The sequence below is a fragment of the Trachypithecus francoisi genome, unplaced genomic scaffold (genome assembly GCF_009764315.1).
Source record: "Trachypithecus francoisi isolate TF-2019V2 unplaced genomic scaffold, Tfra_2.0 Lachesis_group6, whole genome shotgun sequence".
Taxonomy (NCBI): Eukaryota; Metazoa; Chordata; class Mammalia; order Primates; family Cercopithecidae; genus Trachypithecus; species Trachypithecus francoisi.
In genome coordinates, this window is record NW_022681471.1 from 87,785,249 (window position 1) to 87,812,168 (window position 26,920).

The 26,920-nt window shown below is 38.9% G+C and overlaps 1 protein-coding gene across 1 annotated transcript in view; it reads left to right on the forward strand.

Annotated features, from left to right (window-relative positions):
* Positions 1-26,920, forward strand: part of RP2 (RP2 activator of ARL3 GTPase) — a 52,440-nt gene that overhangs the window by 21,394 nt on the left and 4,126 nt on the right. Inside the window, exons 3-4 of the mRNA XM_033201399.1 lie at positions 2,319-2,433; positions 26,558-26,661. Of these exons, the coding sequence (XP_033057290.1) occupies positions 2,319-2,433; positions 26,558-26,661 (219 nt within the window). The remainder of the gene's footprint in view (positions 1-2,318; positions 2,434-26,557; positions 26,662-26,920) is intronic.

Sequence of the window (26,920 nt, forward strand, 5' to 3'; positions counted from 1 at the left end):
GTTACCACTGTTTTCAAGTCTTTAAAAGTAGAAGAATTTTCATGAAAAGGAGTCTCTCCAAATATCTGTGGGGAAATATTAAAATATAGTTTATTATTTAGGTAACATTATTTTGAAGTAATCATCATAATCATATCAGTTTGTGTTTATAAATGAGAGATGATAAGCACTCTAGAAAATAAGAGAGGTAGAATTGTTTCTGATATTTTTATTTTACAGTCATCTGGCAGTGATGTCCATGTAATTCTCTACAATTTTTAAATGTATGTTTCTTTTTTGGAGGCAGCATTGAATGAGGGTATTTCAAGATTCTGAAATAGGATTTGAGTTTGATAAAATTTGATGGAATGGTATGGAATAATGTAGCCATAGGATGAAATTCTATCAGCCATTAAAACTGATTTTATGTAGAAAATGTCACAAGCAAGTAAGTGAAAATCTGTAGAATATTATGTAAGTAACTGATTTTTTTAAGTGGGTAAGTCTGGAAAGTTATAGATACTTAAATGTTAACAGTTGTTTTATTTTATTAAGAGTTTTTTTTTTTTTTTTTGTAGTTCTGTGGATTTAACAATGAGCATATATTATTTCTGTAATGGGAGAAAAAGAAAACTGGGAGGGTATGCCTGTATGGCAGTAGTATCTTTTAGTTGTAGCACCCTGGTTGATATTTCTTCATTTCTATTTTTTATTTTTCAGATGTTCTGTGTTGAAAATATATGTTACTTTTAATTATTAAAAACCTAACAAGCTTTGCTAAAAATTAAGTGGTTGGAATGACTACTTTTTTTTTAGAGACAAGGTTTTGCTCTGTTGTCCAGGCTGGAGTGCAGTGGTGAGATCATAGCTCAGTGTAGCCTCTAACTCCTGGGCTTAAGGGATCCTCCCACCTCAGCCTCCTGAGTAGCTAGGGCTACAGGCACACACCACCACATATGGCTAATTTAAAAAAAATTTTTATAAAGATGGGGTCTTGCTGTGTTGCCCAGGCTGGTCTCAAACTCCTAGTCTCAAGCAATCCTCCCAACTTGGCCTCTCAGAGTGCTCGGAATGCAGGTGTGAGCCATGATGCTGGGCTGACTTTGCATTTTTAAAAACTACTTTCATAATTACTTTAAAAATTAATATGTCCTCATTGTGGAGAATTATAGAAATAAGAAAGAGTAAAATAAGTTTAAAAGCAATACATAATTGTGCCATACCTTGAATAATCTTTTTAGGAATAATTTTTAAATTTATTTAGTCTGTAATCGGATTAACTAGGTTTGAATCACAGCTCTGTCACTTAATTGTTAAATGTCCTTGGGCAAGTTCCTTAATCACTGTGCGCCTTAGTTTTCACATCTGTACAATGAGGGTAATGATACCTACTTCATGAGAGGGTTAAATATATAATATGTAAAGTACATAAAACTGCCTGCCACATAGTAAGTGCTCCATAAGTGTGATCTACCATTATTTTGCTATACTATATAAATTTGTATCATGCCTTTTAAAATTAACATTATTGGCCAGGTACAGTGGCTCATGCTTATAATTCCAGCATCTTGGGTGGCTGAGGCAGGAGGATGGCTTGAGCCCAGGAGTTCAGGATCAGCCTGGCAACATGGCGAGAACCTGTCTCTACAAAAAAATTTAAAAAATTAGCCAGGCATGGTGGCACAGGCCTGTAGTCCTAGCTGCTTGGGAGGCCGAGGTGGGAGAATCGTTTGAGCCCAGGAGTTTGAGGCTGCAGTGAGCTATGATTGCACCACTACATTCCAGCCTGGGCAACAGAGTGACACCCTGTCTCAAAAAAAAAAAGAAAAGAAAAGAAAAATAAATAAATAATAAATAAATAAATAAAAGTAAAATTAACATTATTACATAAGCTTTTCCTCATTTTATTATAACATCTTTGTTGTATGAATAATGAACTATGATAAATGTAATGAACTATGGCATTTCATCATGTGACTGTACCATAATTTACTTAACCATTCTCTTCTTATTGGACATTTGCAGTATCACCAAACTAAAACTTCCATCTGGTCGTAGAAAAATTTTAATCATGTTTTAAACTTGAGAGATAATTCACATTTATTTGACCCTTACTCTTAACTGCAGTACTAAACCAGAACCACCCATCTGTAAGAAAGAATCTTATATATATATATAGTGAGAACTTATTATAGCAAACACCCTGAATTAGACTTATAATTAAAACAAAAATCAGTGTGCTGTTGTTGCATTTTATACAGAGAAATACTAGAATAGGAAATCATTGTTTTAGTCTCAGAAGTTCATTTTAAAATCTCAATGAAATTTTATTTTCACAGATGGTTGGTAAAGGCTTTTTCCTAGTTCAGACAAAGGAAGTGTCCATGAAAGCCGAGGATGCTCAAAGGGTTTTTCGGGAAAAAGCACCTGACTTCCTTCCTCTTCTGAACAAAGGTACCTTCTGGATGATTGGTATACTTTTGTGGATATTTTCTTTACATACCAATTTGATTTACTTTTGCCTTTAACATTTCTTTTACATTGCCTTCTCTTTCTCATTTGTTCTTTTTTTCTGTTATTGTTCAGAGATGTCAAAATTTCACATCACTCAAGGAGCCCTAGATAACTAACTAGAAATTAGGCATTCTTTTTTTCCCCTATCCTCTGTTCTTAGTACTGAAAGTCACATTTTATTATGTATCTTATTATTTTAATTATTGTATTATCGTTGTACCTTTATAGTGTGAGTAAATATTTCATACTCCCTGCTCAGAGTTGCAAAGCACTTGATAAAGATTCTTTCTATCTTCAGTGTGCTTTAATCATACCGGAAAAGAAATAAGAAATATAAAGTGGTATACTATTTTATGTATTTAATATGATGGATTAACTTCCCGTGTATAATTAGAATTGTTTTCCCTAATGGGTAAATGCCACCAATAAATTTCAGATACTGGATATAGGTCTTCAAAGAGAGGAACTTGAGTATGTGTGCCCACCTGAAGGGTTACTGTTTGCCTACCTGTATTTGAAGGTGTATTGATTCTAGAGGACAGAGTACTCTACCTGTTCAGAGTGGGTACATTGTTTGCTCAAGGCTCATCAGGCTTTCCTTGACTGGCCTGAGCAAATATGTATAGTAATATGCAGTGTTGATTGGGTATACCCTAGAGAGAGGGCACATCTGCATTTTATGTGCTCTTTATGTATAAAAACATTATAATAAACTGCAAAAATCTGTATGCAAATGTTAGAGGATTGTTAGGATAATAAGTAATGCTGGGTGTAACTCAGCTGGTAAGTATTAATGCAGTATTTGATAATACTTTTGTGGTTACTGTAGTGGTAGCAAGGACTTGCTGTGACCCACTGCATGACTCTACCCCAGAATGTATGTAGGAAATTCTGACCTGGCCCCTTTAATGCAACCATTTTGATGTGGGAACAAAGTCTTAAAAACCAGAGATGCCTATAGGAGGTATTCAAAGACTGATGAGTTCATATCAAAAGATCTTAGGAGCCAGCTTGAAGGAGTTTCCATGGGCCAAATTCGGGACAATTTAACAATTAAAAAGAATACTAGGACTGGATGTAGTGCTTAACCCCTGTAATCCCAGCATTTTGGGAGGGTGAGGTGGAAGGATTGCTTAAGGCCAGGAGTTTGAAACCCAACTGGGCAACGTAGCAAGACCCTGTCTCTACAAAAAAATACAAAAATTAGCTAGGGATGATGCACACCTGTAGTCCCAGCTACTCAGGAGCTGAGGTGGGAGGTCACTGGAGCCCAGGAGCTTGAGGCTGCATGAGTTATGCTCACGCCACTGCACTGCAGCCTGGGCAACAGAGCAAGACCTTGTCCCAGAAAAAGAGAAGAAGAATGAAGGTAATGATTTAGCAACAGAAATCTATGCATCCATATTGTTAAACAAAAAGGGGAGGGAAGAAAAGAATGTTCATCTGCTGTTTACAGAATATTGTGAGCTAAAAAATGCAGAAGGAATGATGGACTTTGGAAATCACCATTTCCAACCCCAGTGTAATAATTATTTCAGACAAAGATTATCAGTGGGTGCTAAAACTATTGGGGTAAAAGTTGCTAAGTAGGATATTTGGCTGGGCATGGTGGCTTATGCCTGTAATCCCAACACTTTGGGAGGCCGAGGTGGGTGGATCACGAGGTCAGGAGTTTGAGACCAGCCTGGCCAACGTGGTGAAACCCCGTCTCTACTAAAAATATGAAAATTAGCCTGGTGTGATGGCAGGCGCCTGTAATCCCAGCTACTTGGGAGGCTGAGGCAGATAATTGCTTGAACCTGGGAGGCAGAGGTTGCAGTGAGCCAAGATCGCGCCACTGCACTCCAGCCTGTGTGAAAGAGCAAGACTCTGTCTCAAAAAAAAAAAAAAAAAAAAAGGATATTTATACATCCTAATTCAAAGGGGGAAGTGTACCTTTACAGCAGAAATTTGGTGATCACCATGTTAACCCAGTGATCAAACAGCATCATTGATGGACAGCCTGACGTGTGTTATTTGTGATGTGATGCAGTGAAAACGATACACAACATCACATGTAGAGTGTTCTTGCCAAAGTAACCTGAATCTAATTGAGCCAAGACTTCTAGTTTGTAGGAAGAAAATAAATATGTTAAATGACACCATAAGGAAATAAGACAAATCCAAAATAGAAGACCTTCTACAAGACAACTGGCTAGGTCTCTTCAGACAGTATAATGGAAAACAAAAAAGATGGGGGAATTATTCTGGATTAAGAAACTAAAGAGACATAACTAAATGCAATGAGTGAACCTTGATTGGATCTTAGATTGGGTTGGAGTGAGTTGTAAAAGGCATATTTGGGACAAGTGGGGAAGTTTGAAGATGAGATAGAATTATCGTTAATATCCTTTGGTATGATAATGGTGGTGTGGTTATGCAGGAGATACATGTTGAAGCGTTCTTATGTCTGCTACTTTCAAATGACTCAGCAAAACAAAGCATATATGTGCAGATAGATGGTGTTTATTCTGTAATAAAGCAAATGGGGGCAAATGTTAACTTTTGGTGGGTGTAAGTGAAGGACAAATGCATATTTATGCTATTCTTTCAACTCTTCTATAATGTATAGAAATTTTCAAAATAAAAAGTTGGGGAAAACTTTTAAGCTGCTCAGCAGTGCATTGATTCCTGTGGAATAGTGAGTAGGCTGGCAGTGGTGATATTCTAGCAGGAGTTGGATGGACTGGGCCCTTATCTGAAAGCGGCCATCAGTCATCCTAAGGCAGGGTTTCTCAACTGTGGCAGTACAGACATTTTAGGCCAGGTAATTCTTTGTTATGAGAGGCTGTCCTATACCTTACAAGATGTTTTGCACCATCTCTGGCCTGTACCCATTAGATGCCAATAAAACACCACCCCAGTTGTGGTAACCAAAAATGTTTCCAGATGTTGCCAGATGTCCCCAGGGGTGTGGGAAGGAGGCAAAATTGCTCCCAGTTGAGAACCACTGTACTGAACTAAGGGTCGTCTTATTTATTATATATTTTTTGAGAATTCCCATGTATCTTAAATAATTTGCATCTCAGTCTCTCAATTTTCCTCTTTAGTTGCAATAGTCACATTTATTTTTAATATTTAATAAAGCTATTTGACTGCTTAATAAGAGAATTCATTGTTTTCCATCATGAGGATCTCCAAATCTGAATAATTCTCAGAATCATCCAGGGTGCTTTTAAAAATGTACATTTTCAGCCAGGCATGGTGGCTCACACCTGTAATTCCAGCACTTTGGGAGGCTGAGGCAGGTGGATCGCTTGAGCCTAGGAGTTCAAGACCAGCCTGGGCAACATGGCAAAACCCTGTCTCTACAAAAATTAGCTGTGTATGATGGTGTGCACCTATAGTCCTAGCTACTTGGAGGCTGAGGTGGGAGGATCACCTGAGCCCAGGGAGGTTAAGGCTGCAGTGACCCATGATCGCTCCACTGCACTCCAGCTTGGGCAGCAGAGTGAGACCTTGTCTCAAATACATAAATACATAAACAATTTCCCCTCCTCTCCCCTCCCCTCTCCTCTCTTCTCTTTTTTTTGACAGAGTCTCACTCTGTTGCCCAGGCTAGAGTGTAGTGATGCAATCTTGGCTCACTGCAACCTCTGTCTCTGGGGCTCAAACAATCCTCCTGCGTCCGACTCCTGGGCTCAAGCAATCCATTCACCTCAGCCTCCCAGGTAGCTGGAACTACAGTCGTGCGCCACCATACCCAGTTAATTTTTGCATTTTTTGTAGAGACGGCATTTTGCCATGTTGCCCAGGCTAGTCTCAAACTCCTGGGCTCATGCAATTCATCCATCTCAGCCTCCCAAAGTGCTGAGATTACAGGCATAAGCCACCGAGACCAGCCAATAAACATTTTTCTACTCCCACCCCAGAAAGCCTGATTCAGAAATCTTTGAGATGTACCCTTGGAATATTCCTTTTTTGATAGTTCTCCAGATTAGTCAGACTTGGGTTCTTTTGTTTTAGGGAATAATTCATTCAGTTATTCAACAAACATAGTAGATGAGGTCCGAGAAGTAGTAGAGAGAGAGTCAGATAATGTAGGGCCTTGTAGGCCACTGTAGAGACTTTGGCTTCTATAGTAGTCTGAGTGAGATGAGATGCTACTGGACATTTGTGGGCTTTTTTAAAATAAACTTTTTATATTGGAATGATTTTAGGTTTACAGAAAAATTGCAAAGATAGTACAGAAAGTTTCTGTATATCCCTTACCCAGCTTCCCTAAATGTTAACATAACCATAGTACATTTGTCAAAGCTAAGAAATTTACATTGGTAAAATGCTAACTTAAACTACAGACTTTATTCAAATTTTACCAGTTTTTCAACTTATGTCCTTTTTCAGTTCCAGAATTCAGTCCAAGATCCCACATTGCTTTTTGTTGCCATGTCTCCTTAATTTCCTGTGACAGATGTGACATTTCTTCAGTTTTTCCTTGTTTCTCATAATCTTGAAACTTTTGAATAGTAGTGGTCAATTATTTTGTAGAATGTTCCTCAATATGTTTATCTGACGTTTTCCTCTGGTTAGACTAGGGTTATGGGTTTTTAGGAAGAGGAAGTGCCCTTCTCATCACATGACATCACAGGGCACATGATGTCAATATGAGGTGGTATCTGCCAGATTTCTCTGCTGTAAAGTTTCCATGTTTCCCTTTCCACTTGAAAATGAGTCACTAAGATCAACACACAATCAAGGAGAGGAGAATTAAGCTCTACCATCGGAAGACAGGAATATCCACATACATTATTTGGAATTCTGTAAGAAAGATTTGTCCTGAGTGGGCGTGGTGGCTCACGCCTATAATCCCAGCACTTTGGGAGGCTGAGGCAGGAGGATCACGAGGTCAAGAGATCAAGACCATCCTGGCCAACATGGTGAAATCCCATCTCTACTAAAAATAGATAAATTAGCTGGATGTGGTGGCACACACCCATAGTCCCAGCTACTCGGGAGGCTGAGGCAGGAGAATCGTTTGAACCTGGGAAGTGGAGGTTGCAGTGAGCTGAGATCGTGCCACTGCACTCCAGCCTGGGTGAGAGTGAGACTCTGTCTCAAAAAAAAAAAAAAGAAAAAGAAAAAAAAATTTGCCCCTTCCCATTTATTCAGTCATTTATTTCTCATGGGTGTGTATTTTATTCTTTAAGTTATAATCCAATACTATCAAATTGTTCTGGTTTTAACCATCTGGAGCTCTTTTAGGTTGGCTTTTTTGTCCCTTTGACATGCCTCATCCTTTTGAATTTTGAACACTTCCTTACTTTCTGGCCCTACAAGATGCTCCAGGCTCATCCTGTATTTTTCCTTGCTCCAGAACTAGTATCAACCATTTCTCTAAGGAACCCTGGTTTCTTTTATTCTAGAATGATAGTTAGAAGCCAAGATCTGGGTGCTAGGTGTGTCCTTTGCTAATGGAGTACCACTGGTTCTAGGCCCTTTCAACAGACAAATGTAAAAAATACATGTATGACTATTAACCTGTATATATACACACGTCTATAATCCTGTATCTAGCTATTAAAATACCTCTGACCCTAATCCGGCACCACAGGGTTCATTCTAGCATCCCTTCCCTTGCTTTTTTGTGACTTCTTACTCTGAAAGTGAGAAACCTGGCTTTCATTATGTACATTTTATTCACTTATTTGTTTAACCCTAGTATAAATATAATATAGTTTTAGAATTACTAACCGATACCCCTGTGAGAAACTTATTTACCAACTAGAGTGCAGTTGGTATTGTATAGTCTTGTCTTTAGCCTTACAGTAGCCACTCAAAACAGTTTTCCAAAGTCCTGAGGTCAGTTCCTTTTTCCCTTATCCCCTTCATTGAAGTATTGGCACACATTTATAATACTGTTAGATTCATTTGTCACAAGCTGCATTCCATCCTTGGATACCGTGATATCTTGGTTAATTTTTTAAAATTTGCATACGTAACATTCATTTGGCATGAGTTTTGATGAGTGCATTAAGTCCACCACCCCATTTATCACCCCAGTACCATAGAAAACAGTTCTCCCTAAAAATTTCCCTTGTGTGGCCCCTTTAGTCAGTCAACCACAACTCCTGGTAACTGATTTGTCTCCTGTCCTTATGATTTTGTCTTTTCCAGAGTGTCCCATAAATGGAATCATACAATATGTAGCCTTTTGAGTCTGGCTTCATTTATTAAAATGCATTTGTGATTCAGCCTTCTTGCTAGGTGACTCGATAACTTGTTCCTTTTTTTTTTCTTTTTTCTTTTTTCTTTTTTTTTTGACTAAGCGTCTCACTCTGTTGCCCAGGCTGGAGTGCAATGGTGCAATCTTGGCTCACTGCAACCTCTGCCTCCTGGGTTCAAGCGAGTCTCCTGCCTCAGCTTCCCGAGTAGCTGGGATTACAGGTGCCAGCCACCACACCCAACTAATTTTTGTATTTTTAGTAGAGATGGGGTTTCACCATGCTGGCCAGACTGGTCTCGAAGTCCTGACCTCAGGCGATCCACCCACCTCGGCCTCCAAAGTGTTGGGATTACGGGCATGAGCCACCGCTCCCAGCTAACTTGTTCCTTTTTATTGCTGAATAGTATTCCTTGTATTGATGTACCAGTTTGTTTTTTCCATTCAATTATTGGACATCCTGCTTGTTTCCAGTTTTTGCCAATTATGGATAAAGCCACTATAAACATTTGTGTGTAAGTTTTTTTATTGAGGTAAAATATACATACATAATTTACCATATTTGCCATTTATAAGTATATAGTTCAGTAGTAATAATACATTTACATTCTCTTTTTTTCTCCACATTCCCTCCCCCCACCGTCCCCTTTTCCAGCCTCTGATAACCACCAATCTACTCTCTATCTTCATGTGATCCACTTTTTTAGCCCCCACATATGAGTGAGAGCATGTGATATTTGTCTTTCTGTGCTTGGCTTATTTCACTTAACCTAATGGTCCCTAGTTCCACCCATGTTGTTGCAAATGGCAGGATTTCATTCTTTTTATGACTTAATAATATTCCATTGTATAAATGTAACACATTTTCTTTATCTATTTATCTGTTGATGGGCTGGTTTCATATTTTGACAGCTGTGAATAGTGCTGCAGTGATCATGAGTGCAAATATTTCTTTGACATATTAATTTCCTTTCTTTTGGATCTGTACCCAGTTGTGGAATTGCTGGATCGTGCTGTAGTTCTATTTTTAGTTTTTTGAGGAACCTGCATTGTGTATAGGTTTTTGAGTGTACATAACTTTTAAAATCACTTGGGTAATGTGCTAGCATTTAGTATTGTCAGTTTTCTAATAGGTGTGTCATGGTATCTCATTGTGTTTTTTAAATCAACTTTTAATTTTGGAATAATTTTAGATTCACAGGAAAGTTGTCAAGATAGGCCAGGTGTGGTGGCTCATGCCTGTAATCCCAACACTTTGGGAGGCCGAGGCAGGAGGATTGCTTGAGCCCAGGAGTTCAAAACCAGCCTAGGCAACATAATGAGACTTTGTCTCTACAAAAAGGAAAAAAAAAAAAATGAGCCGAGCATGGTGTCACGTGCGTGTTGCCCCAGCTACTCTGGAGGCTGATCTCAGGAGCGAGGCAAAGATGCCCTCCATCACTATTCTGTAAGTGTTCAGTCTCACCATTAGGAATGGTGTAAGGAGGCCGGGCGCGGTGGCTCATGCATGTAATCCCAGCACTTTGGGAGGCCGAGGTGGGTGGATCACTTGAGGCCAGGAGTTCCAGACCAGCCTGGCCAACATGGTGAAACCCCATCTCTACTAAAAATACAAAAAATTAGCTGGGCGTGGTGGCATTTGCCTGTAATCCCAGCTACTCGGGAGGCTGAGGCAGGAGAATCACTTGAGCCCAGGAGGTGGAGGTTGCAGTGAGCCAAGATCATGCCACTGCACTCCAGCCTAGGAGACAGGGCAATACTCCATCTCAAAAAAAAAAAAAAAGAATGATGTCAGTGGCTGGGTGCAGTGGCTCATGCCTGTAGTCCCAGCACTTTGGGAGGCCGAGGCAGGTAGATCACTTGAGCCCAGGAATTCGAGACCAGCGTGGGCAACAAGGCAAAGCCTCATCTCTACAAAAAAATACAAAAATTAGCTGGGTGTATGATGGTGTGTGCCTGTAGTTCCAGCTACTTGGGAGACTGAGGTGGGAGGATCACTTGAGCAGAGGTTGCAGTTAGCTGAGATCACACCACTGTACTCCAGCCTGGTGGGGAGTGGTGACCCAAGGAGATCCTGTCTCAAAACAACAACAACAACAAAATGATTGCAGGTCTAGGCACAGTTGCTCATGCCTGTAATCCCAGCAATTTGGGAGGCCAAGGCAGGAAGATTGCTTGAAGCCAAGAGTTCAAGTCCAGCCTGAACAAAGTGAGACCCCCATCTCTTTAAATAAATTAAATTAAATTAAAATTTTAAAAGGACTTATGTCAGTTGTAGGTTCTCTCTCTCTCTCTCTCTCTCTCTCTCTCTCTCCTCTCTCTCTCTCTCTCTCTTTTTCTCTTTCTTTTTAGATGGAGTTTCGCTCTTTGTTGCCCAGTCTGGAGTGCAATGGTGCAATATTGGCTCACCGCAACCTCCACCTCCTGGGTTCAAGTGATTCTCCTGCCTCAGCCTCCCGAGTAACTGGGATTACAGGCATGCACCACCATGCCCAGATAATTTTGTATTTTTAGTGGAGACAGGGTTTCCTCATGTTGGTCAGGCTGTTCTCAAACTCTGACCTCAGGTGATCTGCCCGCCTCAGCCTCCCAAAGTGCTGGGATTACAGGCATGAGCCACCACGCCCAGCCTTCAGTTGTAGGTTTTCATACATACTTTTTTTTTTTTTTTTTTAAGGCAGAGTTTTGCTCTTATGGCCCAGGCTGGAGTGCAATGGCATGATCTCGGCTCACCGCAACCCCCGCCTCCTGGGTTCAGGTGATTCTCCTGCCTCAGCCTCCCGAGTAGCTGAGATTACAGGCATGCACCACCATGCCCGGCTAATTTTGTATTTTTAGTAGAGACGGGGTTTCTCCACGTTGGTCAGGCTGGTCTCGAACTCCTGACCTCAGGTGATCCACCCGCCTCGGCCTCCCAAAGTGCTGGGATTATAGGCGTGAGACACCGCGTCTGGCCCAGGACATAACTTTGTTTAATGTGTGTTTCTGTTTAAAGATACATTATTTAGTATATACTGTTGATTCATTAACACTGAACTCACAGCCAACAGCACTAGAACTCATGCTGGAGAAAAGCTTATCTAACACATTGTCTCCTGAGGCACAGCACAGCCTTCCTCAGTTTAGGAGCCATTAGATAGCACTTCAGCACTGCGTTGGGGGCTATTTTATTTTTTTGGAGACAGGATCTTGCTCTGTCACCCAGGCTAGAGTGCAGTGGTGTGACCATAGCTCGCTGTAACCTCAAACTCATGGGCTCAGGTGATCCTCCCACCTCAGACTCCCAAGGAGCTAGGACTACAGGTGCACTCTACCATGCCCAGCTTTTTTTTTTTTTTTTTTTTTTTTTTTTTTAACATAAAAGAGACAGGGTCTTGCTTTGTTGCCCAGGCTGGTCTTGAACTCCTGGGCTCTGGTGATCCACCCAACTCAGACTCCCAAACTGCTGGGATTATAGGCATGTGCCACCACACCCAGCCCCAGCTATTTTTCTTTAAACAATGTTGTAGAGTTGGGGTCTTGCCATGTTACCCAGGCTGATCTCGAACTCCTGGCCTCAAGCAATCCTCCCTCCTCAACCTCCCAAAGTGCTGGGATTACAGGCATGAGCCACTGTGCCTGACCTAGGGGATATTTTAAACAGGCAAAATCACCAAGAAAAAGCACAAAAATGTGAAAAATATGGCACTACCTAGACTTCACAAAGGACATTTTCTTATAGTACAATAGCTGAAACAAAAAGGCAGAGTGTCACCTTGTTCAACCTCAACTGGGAGCATGCACGTCAGGCAATGCAAATTTTTTGCCACTGTGCATGTCCACAAATAACCATGAAAGCACTGCAAGCATTGATTTGGGGAGTTACAAATGAATTTTAGCAAGTAGGTAAATTTGAAATGAAGGGATCTGCATATAATGAGGATTGACTATATTTGTTATTCAATGTTACAATTTTTCCTTTAAGCACTGCTTTAGCTGCATCTCACAAATTTTGATATGTGTATTTTCATTTTTATTTATTCAGAGTTTGGCAAATATGGCCCACTGCGCGCTTTAATAAATGAAGTCTTATTGGAGCACAGCCACGCTCATTCTTTTTTTGAGATGGAGTTTTGCTCTCGCCACCCAGGCTGGAGTGCAGTGGCATACTGCAACCCCCGCCTCCCAGGTTCAAGCGATTCTCCTGCCTCAGCCTCCCGAGTAGCTGGGATTACAGGTGCCTGCCACCACGCCCGGCTAATTTTTGTATTTTCAGTAAAGATGGGGTTTCACCATGTTGGCCAGGCTAGTCTCAAACTCCTGACATCAGGTGATCTGCCCGCTCAGCCTCCCGAAGTGCTGGGATTACAGGCCTAAGCCACTGCACCTGGCCACTCAACCTTTTATCTATTATGTTATGATACACAAAGCCTGAAATATTTCCTGTCTGGCCCCTTACAGAAAAAGTATGTTGACCCCTGATTTAGTTAAAAATATTTTTTAGTGATCCACAGATTATTTAGAAGTATAATTGTTTAATTTTCAAACATTTGGGGATTGTCCAGGTATATTTCTATTATTGATTTCTAAATCCTGTTATGGTCCAAGAATGCACATTTGTATGATTTCTGTTTTCTTTATTAAAATGTGTTTTATGCATAGGAACAGCTCCAGTCTCCAACTCCCAGCGCGAGCGACACAGAAGACCGGTGATTTCTGCATTTTCAACTGAGGTACTGGGGTCATCTCTCTAGGGAGTGCCGGACAATCGGTGCTGGTCAGCTGCTGCAGCCTGACCAGCGTGAGCTGAAGCAGGGCGAGGCATCGCCTCACCTGGAAGCGCAAGGGGAAGGAAATCCGTTTTCCTAGCCAGGGGAACTGAGACACACAACACCTGGAAAATCGGGTAACTCCCACCCCAATACTGCGCTTTAAGGAAACAGGCACACCAGGAGAATATATCCCACACCTGGCCGGGAGGGTCCCACGCCCACGGAGCCTCCCTCACTGCTAACACAGCAGTCTGCGGCGATCTATCCGCAAGGCAGCAGCGAGGCTGGGGGAGGGGCGCCCGCCATTGCTGAGGCTTAAGTAGGTAAACAAAGCCGCTGGGAAGCTCGAACTGGGTGGAGCTCACAGCAGCTCAAGGAAGCCTGCCTGTCTCTGTAGACTCTACCTCTGCGGACAGCGCACAGCTGCAGTCCAATAGGGGAAAGAGGGGGCCGCTGCAGACCCGAACGACTCTGTCTGACAGCTTTGGGGAGAGCGTGGATCTCCTAACGCGGAGGTTGAGATCTGAGAACGGACAGACTGCCTGCTCAGGTGGGTCCCTGACCCCTGAGTAGCCTAGCTGGGAGACATCCCCCACTAGGGGCAGTCTGATACCCCACACCTCACAGGGTGGGTCACCCCTGAGAGGAAACTTCCAAAGAAAGAATCAGACAGGTACACTCGCTGTTCAGCAATATTCTATCTTCGGCAACCTCTGCTGCTGATACCCAGGCAAACAGGGTCTGGAGTGGACCTCAAGCAATCTCCAACAGCAACAGACAGTCCTTCTGACTGTCAGACGGAAAACTATCAAACAGGAAGGACACCTATACCAAAACCCCATCAGTACGTCACCATCATCAAGACCAGAGACAGATAAAACCACAAAGATGGGGAAGAAGCAGGGCAGAAAAGCTGGAAATTCAAAAAATAAGAGCGCATCTCCCCTGCAAAGGAGCGCAGCCCATCGCCAGCAACGGATCAAAGCTGGTCAGAGAATGACTTTGACGAGATGAGAGAAGAAGGCTTCAGTCCATCAAACCTCTCAGAGCTAAAGGAGATTACGTACCCAGCGCAAAGAAACTAAAAATCTTGAAAAAAAAGTGGAAGAATTGACAGCTAGACTAATTAATGCAGAGAAGATCATAAACGAAATGACAGAGATGAAAACCATGACACGAGAAATACGTGACAAATGCACAAGCTTCAGTAACCGACTCGATCAACTGGAAGAAAGAGTATCAGCGATTGAGGATCAAATGAATGAAATGAAGCGAGAAGAGAACCAAAAGAAAAAGAAGAAAAAGAAATGAACAAAGCCTGCAAGAAGTATGGGATTATGTAAAAAGACCAAATCTACGTCTGATTGGGGTGCCTGAAAGTGAGGGGGAAAATGGAACCAAGTTGGAAAACACTCTTCAGGATATCATCCAGGAGAACTTCCCCAACCTAGTAGGGCAGGCCAACATTCAAATTCAGGAAATACAGAGAACGCCACAAAGATACTCCTCCAGAAGAGCAACTCCAAGACACATAATTGCCAGATTCACCAAAGTTGAAATGAAGGAAAAAATCTTAAGGGCAGCCAGAGAGAAAGGTCGGGTTACCCACAAAGGGAAGCCCATCAGACTAACAGCAGACCTCTCGGCAGAAACTCTACAAGCCAGAAGAGAGTGGGGGCCAATATTCAACGTTCTTAAAGAAAAGAATTTTCAACCCAGAATTTCATATCCAGCCAAACTAAGCTTCATCAGTGAAGGAGAAATAAAATCCTTTACAGATAAGCAAATGCTTAGAGATTTTGTCACCACCAGGCCTGCCTTACAAGAGACCCTGAAGGAAGCCCTAAACATGGAAAGGAACAACGGTACCAGCCATTGCAAAAACATGCCAAAATGTAAAGACCATCGAGGCTAGGAAGAAACTGCATCAACTAACGAGCAAAATAACCAGTTAATATCATAATGACAGGATCAAGTTCACACATATTAACCTTAAATGTCAATGGACTAAATGCTCCAATTAAAAGACACAGACTGGCAAACTGGATAAAGAGTCAAGACCCATCAGTCTGCTGTATTCAGGAGACCCATCTCACATGCAGAGACATACATAGGCTCAAAATAAAGGGATGGAGGAAGATCTACCAAGCAAATGGAGAACAAAAAAAAGCAGGGGTTGCAATCCTAGTCTCTGATAAAACAGACTTTAAACCATCAAAGATCAAAAGAGACAAAGAAGGCCATTACATAATGGTAAAGGGATCAATTCAACAGGAAGAGCTAACTCTCCTAAATATATATGCACCCAATACAGGAGCACCCAGATTCATAAAGCAAGTCCTTAGAGACCTACAAAGAGACTTAGACTCCCATACAATAATAATGGGAGACTTCAACACTCCACTGTCAACATTAGACAGATCAACGAGACAGAAAGTTAACAAGGATATCCAGGAATTGAACTCATCTCCACCAAGCGGACCTAATAGACATCTATAGAACTCTCCACCCCAAATCAACAGAATATACATTCTTCTCAGCACCACATCGCACTTATTCCAAAATTGACCACATAATGGAAGTAAAGCACTCCTCAGCAAATGTACAAGAACAGAAATTATAACAAACTGTCTCTCAGACCACAGTGCAATCAAACTAGAACTCAGGACTAAGAAACTCAATCAAAACCGCTCAACTACATGGAAACTGAACAACCTGCTCCTGAATGACTACTGGGTACATAACGAAATGAAAGCAGAAATAAAGATGTTCTTTGAAACCAATGAGAACAAAGATACAACATACCAGAATCTCTGGGACACATTTAAAGCAGTGTGTAGAGGGAAATTTATAGCACTAAATGCCCACAAGAGAAAGCAGGAGAGATCTAAAATTGACACTCTAACATCACATTAAAAGAACTAGAGAGGCAAGAGCAAACACATTCAAAAGCTAGCAGAAGGCAAGAAAAACTAAGATCAGAGCAGAACTGAAGGAGATAGAGACACAAAAACCCTCCAAAAAATCAATGAATCCAGGAGTTGGTTTTTTGAAAAGATCAACAAAATTGACAGACCGCTAGCAAGACTAATAAAGAAAAGAGAGAAGAATCAAATAGACGCAATAAAAAATGATAAAGGGGATATCACCACCGACCCCACAGAAATACAAACAACCATCAGAGAATACTATAATGCCTCTACGCAAATCAACTAGAAAATCTAGAAGAAATGGATAATTTCCTGGACACTTACACTCTCCCAAACTAAACCAGGAAGAAGTTGAATCCCTGAATAGACCAATAGCAGGCTCTGAAATTGAGGCAACAATTAATAGCCTACCCCAAAAAAAGTCCAGGACCAGATGGATTCACAGCTGAATTCTACCAGAGGTACAAGGAGAGCTGGTACCATTCCTTCTGAAACTATTCCAATCAATAGAAAAAGAGGGAATCCTCCCTAACTCATTTTATGAGGCCAACATCATCCTGATACCAAAGCCTGGCAGAGACACAACAAAAAAGAGAATTTTAGACCAATATCCCTGATGAACATCGATGCAAAATCCTCAATAAAATACTGGCAAACCGGATTCAGCAGCACATCAAAAAGCTTATCCACCATGATCAAGTGGGCTTCATCCCTGGGATGCAAGGCTGGTTCAACATTCGCAAATCAATAAACGTAATCCAGCATATAAACAGAACCAAAGACAAGAACCACATGATTATCTCAATAGATGCAGAAAAGGCTTTTGACAAAATTCAACAGCCCTTTATGCTAAAAACGCTCAATAAATTTGGTATTGATGGAACGTACCTCAAAATAATAAGAGCTATTTATGACAAACCCACAGCTAATATCATACTGAATGGGCAAAAACTGGAAAAATTCCCTTTGAAAACTGGCACAAGACAGGGATGCCCTCTCTCACCACTCCTATTCAACATAGTGTTGGAAGTTCTGGCTAGGGCAATCAGGCAGAGAAAGAAATCAAGGGTATCCAGTTAGGAAAAGAAGAAGTCAAATTGTCCCTGTTTGCAGATGACATGATTGTATATTTAGAAAACCCCATCGTCTCAGCCCAAAATCTCCTTAAGCTGATAAGCAACTTCAGCAAAGTCTCAGGATACAAAATTAATGTGCAAAAATCACAAGCATTCTTATACACCAGTAACAGACAAGCAGAGAGCCAAATCAGGAATGAACTTCCATTCACAATTGCTTCAAAGAGAATAAAATACCTAGGAATCCAGCTTACAAGGGATGTAAAGGACCTCTTCAAGGAGAACTACAAACCACTGCTCAGTGAAATCAAAGAGGACACAAACAAATGGAAGAACATACCATGCTCATGGATAGGAAGAATCAATATCGTGAAAATGGCCATACTGCCCAAGGTTATTTATAGATTCAATGCCATCCCCATCAAGCTACCAATGACTTTCTTCACAGAATTGGAAAAACAAAAACTGCTTTAAAGTTCATATGGAACCAAAAAAGAGCCCGCATTGCCAAGACAATCCTAAGTCAAAAGGACAAAGCTGGAGGCGTCACGCTACCTGACTTCAAACTATACTACAAGGCTACAGTAACCAAAACAGCATGGTACTGGTACCACAACAGAGATATAGACCAATGGAACAGAACAGAGTCCTCAGAAATAATACCACACATCTACAGCCATCTGATCTTTGACAAACCTGAGAGAAACAGAAATGGGGAAAGGATTCCCTATTTAATAAATGGTGCTGGGAAAATTGGCTAGCCATAAGTAGAAAGCTGAAACTGGATCCTTTCCTTACCCCTTATACGAAAATAATTCAAGATGGATTAGAGACTTAAATGTTAGACCTAATACCATAAAAACCCTAGAAGAAAATCTAGGTAGTACCATTCAGGACATAGGCATGGGCAAGGACTTCATGTCTAAAACACCAAAAGCAACGCAGCAAAAGCCAAAATTGACAATGGGATCTAATTAAACTAAAGAGCTTTTGCACAGCTAAAGAAACTACCATCAGAGTGAACAGGCAACCTACAGAATGGAGAAAATTTTTGCAACCTACTCATCTGACAAAGGGCTAATATCCAGAATCTACAAAGAACTCAACAAATATACAAGAAAAAAACAAACAACCCCATCAAAAAGTGGGGCAAAGGATATGAACAGACATTTCTCAAAAGAAGACATCCATACAGCCAACAGAACATGAAAAAATGCTCATCATCACTCGCCATCAGAGAAATGCAAATCAAAACCACAATGAGATACCATCTCACACCAGTTAGAATGGCAATCATTAAGAAGTCAGGAAACAACAGGTGTTGGAGAGGATGTGGAGAAATAGGAACACTTTTACACTGTTGGTGGGATTGTAAACTAGTTCAACCATTATGGAAAACAGTATGGCGATTCCTCAAGGATCTAGAACTAGATGTACCATATGACCCAGCCATCCCACTACTGGGTATATACCCAAAGGATTATAATACTCTACTACAAAGACACATGCACACGTATGTTTATTGCGGCACTATTCACAATAGCAAAGACTTGGAATCAACCCAAATGTCCATCTGTGACAGACTGGATTAAGAAAATGTGGCACATACACCATGGAATACTATGCAGCCATAAAAAAGATGAGTTTGCGTCCTTTGTAGGGACATGGATGCAGCTGGAAACCATCATTCTTAGCAAACTATCACAAGAAGAGAAAACCAAACACCGCATGTTCTCACTCATAGGTGGGAACTGAACAATGAGATCACTTGGACTCGGGAAGGGGAACATCACACACTGGGGCCTATCATGGGAGGGGGGAGGAGGGAGGGATTGCATGGGGAGTATACTGATATAAACGTCATGCACATGTACCCTAGAACTTAAAGTATATAAAAAAAAAAAAAAAAATTAATGTTACATGTATGAACTGTGGATTTCATATACACAAAATGGTATCAAATGCAGAAATAAAAGTTTCAGAAATACAACAGAAAATGGATAGAAAATTCTATTATACAACAATTGTAACAAACTTTTGGGTTCAAATAGAGACAAAGAAAGCAAGAAGCAAGTAATAATAATAGTTTAGTAGTATGAAGTAGCCTACGTAAGACAAAGTTAACATTTCTCAGCTTTATAATGACCATTCTCTTTTCTACATCTAAAAAAAAAACTTAAAATTCTGTCAAAAACCTGAAAATGCTGATAATATTAATTTAAACACAATGCAATGAATCTAGAAACAAGTTTTTGAAGTTTAACAACCAAAAGTCTAAAAAAACTCATTTAAAAAAAAAAAACTCTTTAGAACTATGTAACTATTCACTTAGAGTAAAATTTAATTTAATTTCAAATATTTTACTGTATATATCAGCAGACAAAATACTGCAAATATGACTAACATCATATTATGCAACATATTAATCATTCCAAATTAATATCCTCAAATTAATTAATAGGAGCTGAAAAAGGCATTAAAATAATGATTCAGTACTGCTTTCAGGATTTAATAGTGGGGATGGAAAGGTGATTATCTAAAACAACAGCCAGAATTCACTAATGATGGATCTTTATTATTTGTATACTATTGAAAATGCTCCCTCTCATCTTTATTATTTAGCATTAGGTTTAGAGGATCTAGTTTAAGCATTATGGCAATATAAAAAACGAGGTGAGAAAACTAACGTAATTGTTTTGATGAACAGTGATGACTACCAGTTCCTAAATACTGGATATGGAACTAAAGCAAGGACTACGGGACAGAAGTCATTGATGCTATAAACATTATTTCCATGCTTCGGGTCTTTTTTTTTTTTAATAAAAATACCAGAAGTCATCATTATTACTTAACATCATTCTGAAAGTTCTGGACAATGTAATCTTTAAAATAGAAATAATGGAGGAGAATAATAATATCACTGTTGGCAAATTATATAATTATATACTTAGAAATCCGGCCGGCGTGGGTCCTCTGTAAGCTGAGCGCGGTCCCCTGGGCCCGCTTTTCTTTCTTAAAAAAAAAAAAAAAAAAAAAAGAAAAGAAATCCTTGGAAAAATCAGATTTATTAAGAGTTAAGCAAAACTGCTGTTTTTAAAAATACAAAAAAGATTTTCTTTATACCAGTTATTAATTCTTGATAAGTAAAATAATCATTTCAAAAAGAAAATAAATCGAAGTAATAAACAAAGCATTAGAAATAAAAAAAAATAAAATAAAATGTGTTTTATGGCACAATATGGCTTATCTTGGTGAATATTCTATGTGCATCTGAGAAGAATGTGTAATCTGCTGTTGCTTGGTTGAATTTTCTATAAATGTCCACTAGGTCAAGTTGGTTGATAGTGCTATTCAGGTTATTTGTATCCTTGCTGATTTTCTGCCTACTTGTTCCATAAATCAATGAGAGAGGAGTGTTGAAGTCTCCAACTGTAATTGTGGATTTGTCTGTTCTCTTTTCAGATCCTGTCAGGTTTTGTCTCATGTATTTTGAAGCTCTGTTATTACATGCATACACATTAGGATTGTTATATCTTCTTGGAGAATCCTTCATTATTATGTGATCCTCCCTCATTTTTTTTAAGGGGGGGTTCTTGCTCTGTCACCAGTCTGGGGTACAGTGGTGCAGTCATAACTCACTGCAGCCTCAAACTCCTAGGGCCCAAGTAATCCTCCCACCTAGGCCTCCTGAGTAGCTGGGATTACAGACACAAGTCACCATGTCCGACTCTGATGTCTTCCTTTATCTCTGATAGTTTTCCTTGTTCTGAAGTCTACTTCATCTCAAATTAATATAGCTAACCCTAGCTTTCATTGGTTAGTGTTTTATTGTAAAGATTTATCTCTTTTCTTTTAGCTTATCAAGGCTGTATATTTAAAATGAGTTTTTGTAGACAGCATGTAGTTGGTTTTTGCTTTTTAATCCAGTCTGTCAGTCTCTTTTAAGTGCCATATTTAGACCATTCACATTGAAAGGGATTATTGATACAGTTGGATCAAAATCTCTCATCTTGCTAGCTGATTTCTACTCCATTTGTTCTTTTTTTCTTATTACCTCTTTTTCTTTTTAGCAATTTTATAATTCCACTTAATTTCCTTTATTGACTTATATTTATACCTCTTCTTCAAAAACTTATTTAATGGTTATGTTGGATTTTACAGCAAATATTTTTAAATAATTTGAGTCTACCTTCTAATATTACACAACTTCACCTGTCATCTAAGGACCTGATAACATTATATTCTTATTCTTCTTTCTCATCCCTGTGTCATTATTGTAATATATACTGTTGTATATGCTATAAACACGTAATACATTGTTAATGTTATTGCTTTGAACTGTTTTTTTGTTTGTTTGTTTGTTTGTTTTTGAGACAGGATCTCACTTTGATGCCCAGGCTGGAGTGCAGTGGCTTGATCTCGGCTCACTGCAGCCTCAACCCCCAGAGCTCACATGATTCTCCTACCTCAGTCTCCCGAGTAGCTGGACTACAGACATGCGCTACGACGCCCGGCTAATTTGTATTTTTTTGTAGAGATGGGGCTTTGCCATGTTGCCTAGGCTGGTCTTGAACTCCTGGGCTAAAGCGATCTGCCTGCCTCAGCTTCTCAAGTGCTAGGAATACAGGGGTGAGCCACTGTGCCTGGCCTGAACTGTCACTTATTTTTAGAGCAATTAAAATAAAAATATAGATCATACTTTACAGGCAGTTTTAGAGCAGAGGAATGTCATGGTCCTTTTAAAATGTAAATCCTGTCACTGGTTGCTTTAATGGGGAAGCAAAGAGACCAGCTAGGAGGCTGTTGCAGTAATCTAATTGAGACATAGTGGCTTGTTCCAAGGTCATGTTAGATAACTCAGAAGGGTTCACTAGATAGACATCCAGAAATCCTTTTTGTCTGCTTCAGAGTCTCACAATTTTTCATGACAGCTGAAATTTTAAATCTAAAGCTACCATGGACTATCTGAATAAGATGTTCATATTAAAACACTTAAAACATGACCAGTAATCCTTGTTGACCTCATAGTTCAGTTAGAAATAATCACAGTAATTGGCATCATCATTAGATAGAGGGACAAATAGTAGTGTTTAACAAGTGCATTGTCAACATTGTAATTTTTAAAAAATTTAGTAGTGCTTAGTAAGTGCATTGTCAACATTGGAGTTTTTAAGGGTTTTTGTTTGTTTAATACATATGAAAAGAATGCATAAACAAAGAATTGAGACATGAGAAAGCATTGGTTCAACACTAATGAAGCTACAATAATTAGGATTTGGAAAGGTGGAAAAGATTGCCTAAACATTTTTAAAAATTGGAAACTGCAACCAAAATAAGCTGATAAAAATCCCTATTAACACTTATGAATAGTCTTCAGACTCTTCCCATGATTTTTATTTAACTAGAGAGCCTCACCTGGCTGCTCTAGGATTCTTCATATGCAAAACAGAAATAAGGGGATTCCCCTGACGGTTCCCATGTTATTGTTTTCCCCACCCCCACCCGACCCTGAGCTTCTTAATGAAGCAGGCCTCCATCCTCCTAACTGAGAAGATGTGAATCATTCCACAGATGTCTGTCTTCTAGCACCACCCCTCATATTTCCTCTACATACCAGGTCTTCAGTTGTGTTCCAGGAACACCATATACTACTGAGTTGCAAATCTATGTCAAGCATATAAGACAAATATTTAGTCTTTTTAAATTTAAGATTATCCACACGTTAATCAAAACGAATGCATTTGTCCACTTTTTTGTTGGAAAATCATTAGGTCATTTATTGGAAGTTTATCATATTCTAGTCAAAGAATATCAGTCAAGTTATATACCTGAGTAATTCTACCAAGATTTTATTTCTAAATTCTAGATTACATGTTCTTTATAGAAAGACTAACTTTTAATAATAAATGTCTAACTTAAATACACACACACACAGTATTTCCTTGTAGTGATGAAACCATATTCTACCTTAATTCAAACTTTCTACCTTGCAAAACTGGAAACCCTACATTTATTATCAACTTTTTTTTTTTAGTTCAATATTTATTAGGTTAAAGTACTTTTTAACTTTTTGTAAATTTTCAAATGTACTGAAAGTAGAGAGTACAGTGACCCCCATGTGTTCCCGTCACCCAGTTTCATCAACTTCTTGCCATACTTAAAAAAAAATCTCATTGTTTGCTAAAACATTTTAATCAAATTGATTCATCCTGTTATTTCATCCCTAAATATTTCATTATCTTAAAATTAAAAATGTTTTCTTAACTACAGTGCATATCACATCTAACAGAATTAACAATAATTCCTTAATATCCTCTAATACTCAGTCCATATGCAAATTTACCTACTTACTAAAATAATTCTTTGTATTTTTACAGTTGTGATCCAGATCTAAAATAGATCCACTTACTGTATTTGGTTTTTTTTTTTTAATCGTATATCACTCAATCAAAAACAGGTGTTCCCTCTCTACTTATTTCTTGCCTTTGTCTTGGGAAAGAAGCTTAGTCAATTATCTTATAGTATTCATGAGGTTGTTTAATTCGTTCCTCCATATTTCTTGTAGACTAGACGTTAGATCAAAGCCTTGTTTACATTCAGGTTTAGTTATTTTTTAATTTTAATTTTTTTTTTTTTTTTTTTTTTGCCAGGAACACATAGATGGTACTGTTTCCTATTGCATTAATTGAGAAGGCACATAATGTTTGATTGTTGTACTTTAGGGATACTAAGATTTAATGGTTGGGTTTACAGGGTGACGATGTTATCTTTTTATTGTAGAGTTTCCTGCAGTCTTCTCTGTGGGACGCTAAAACCATTGATGATTGTTGCCTGAACCAATTATTTTAATAGGCGTTGCAAAATGACTGTTTTCTGTATTTTCTTTTCTTTTCTTTTTTTTTTGGCAAACTTACTTTCTAATCTTGTCACTACCTCTGCATTTATTAACAGATGTTAACAGAACTCCTTGTATATCAGAGCTGTTTGGTTAACTTGAAATATGCTTTATGTCAGAAAAGCAGAATAAAGAGAAAAATAAGCATCAATTTTCAGAGTAGTGAATTGGTGCCCTAGCAACCTCCATTGGTTTACAGTGAATTTTGTTTCTTCTTTTTTTATTTCCTTAAAAACATCTGGTAGTAAGGAGGATCTCTCTAAGTATCATTATGAACTCATGACTTTTTATATATTAATACATTTTAATAAATTAGAGTCATTATTCCTTCTGTCTCACTATGTCTCATCTTTGGCCATTGGGAGCTCCTTCAGGCTGGCTTCTGTCTCCTTTTGATATAACCCCACTGGCCTTTGATAGCTTCATTACTTTTTGGCTGAAGAAAATATTCCACATTGATCTTAATCCATTTCTTGCCCCAGACATGGACTCATCTATTTTTCTAAGATTACTTAGTTATTTTTAGGGGAATGATATTTAGAAATACATATTAGGTGCTGTGTATTACTGGGTTGTCATTTCTTTTAAGCTTTTTCAGTGGACATAGCTAGAAACCATGTATTTTTAAAAGGAAAAGATCATGAGTTTACATTGATATTTCTAAATAAAAAATTAAGATTTTAAGCTTTTCTTTTGCAAGGTTAGATGTTTTATTACAATATGTTCTTGAACTCCTGGCCAGGGGTGAAGGCAAGAGGATTGCTTGAGGCCAGGAGTTTGAGACCAGACTGAGCAACATAGTGAGACCCCATATCTTTTTTTTTTTTTTTTTTTTTTTTGGAGACATGGTCTCACTCTGTTGTCCAGGCTGGAGTGCAGTGGCGTGATCATGGCTTGCTGTAACCTCAAACTCCTGGGCTCAAGTGATCTTTCCATCTCAGTCTCTCGAGTAGCTGGGACTACAGGCCTGCAACCCTGCACCCAGCTAATGTTTTAATTTTTGTAGAGATGAGGTCTTGCTTTGTTGCCTAGGCTGGTCTTGAACTCCAGGGCTTGTGATCCTCCTGCCTCGGCTTCCCAAAATGTTAGGATTACAGGCATGAACCACTGTGCCCAGCCGTGAGACTCTATCTCTAAAAAAATTTTTTATAAATGTGTAATGAAGTATACAGGAGGATGTGCATAAATTATATGCAAATACTATACCATTTTATTAATATATGAGGGATTTGAGCAACCAATGGAACCAATCCTATGCAGATACCTAGGGACCACTATATCCTGCCTTATGTGTATTTGTTGCCTGTATTATATCACAAGCCTTCAAGGAAAAAAAAACACATTACAAGCCTTCAGTTATCTTGATGCCCAATGTAGTGTAATCTTTTCTTTCTCATTCTTGTACCTTGTACTGCAGCACGCAGTTACATTCAATTTAATGTTTCATATTCATTCACTCTAGTATTTCATTACTTAGTACTTCATTGTTATATGTTGGTTTGTATTTGCTTAATGGGTTTATGTCTTCTTTCAATACATTTGTAATTTCCTGGAGATCAAGACTTTTCCATCACTGTAGGAGGTTTTTAATGTTTTCAAATTAATGTATGAGAAAGGAGGCACAATATTATATTAAAAGGATTAAAAAATAAAAACTTTGTCTATGTTTCTAGAATGTAGCTTTGAAGACACACACTCGAGGAAAATACTTTCAGATAGTCATTACTTTTTGGTGCCTGACCTCAATTCTCATTTGGTTTAGCTTCATTATTGGTGGCCTAGAACTTGGCTGGTAAGTAGGAGAGTTGGAAGCAAGGCTGGCTGCCTGGCAAAACCTACTTATGTTGACTTGGATTGCTTTTGATCTTATTTGCTATTTTATCAACTATTTTTATATTCCTAAATGAGTAGAATTTCTGTGGTTTTTATAGAAGAATGAGAACCAGAAAAGCCAGACTATTTACAACACTTTAAAAATGTGACACTAGTCCTATAATAGTACTGAAGCTACTTGTTATGAGACTGTGTTAATTTGTTTTATGATTAGCGTAGGAAGAAGCAGCTGAGGTGATATGTCCCATCTGTCTGCTTTCATCTTCCTTCTCTTTCACCCTCAAAGAAGATGCTGGAGATTCTTCAGGAAGGATAAAAAGATGAAATTTAGAATATATTTGTATTTGTGTTAAGAAAATGTTTCTTGGGTTTGCTTATAGGTCCTGTTATTGCCTTGGAGTTTAATGGAGATGGTGCTGTAGAAGGATGTCAACTTATTGTAAACGAGATATTCATGGGACCAAGGTACAAGATTTTATTGACTGTATTTCAATCTAACCTTTCATTTCATCTCCTGTTCCTTACAGTCAAATAATACTTTAATACTTTTGTCCCTAATGTTGCTTGGAATTTTTGTGTGTGTGTGTGTTTTTTAAAAACAGATCATGATTTTTAGAACCTTTCATAAATAATTGGGAACTAAGCTGTGATTTTTTTTCTTGCCAAACTAAAACTTTAATTGTTTAAAATAATTTAAAAATAAGAATCTATTTATTAAAAACCTTCTATAGTATATACGTTTC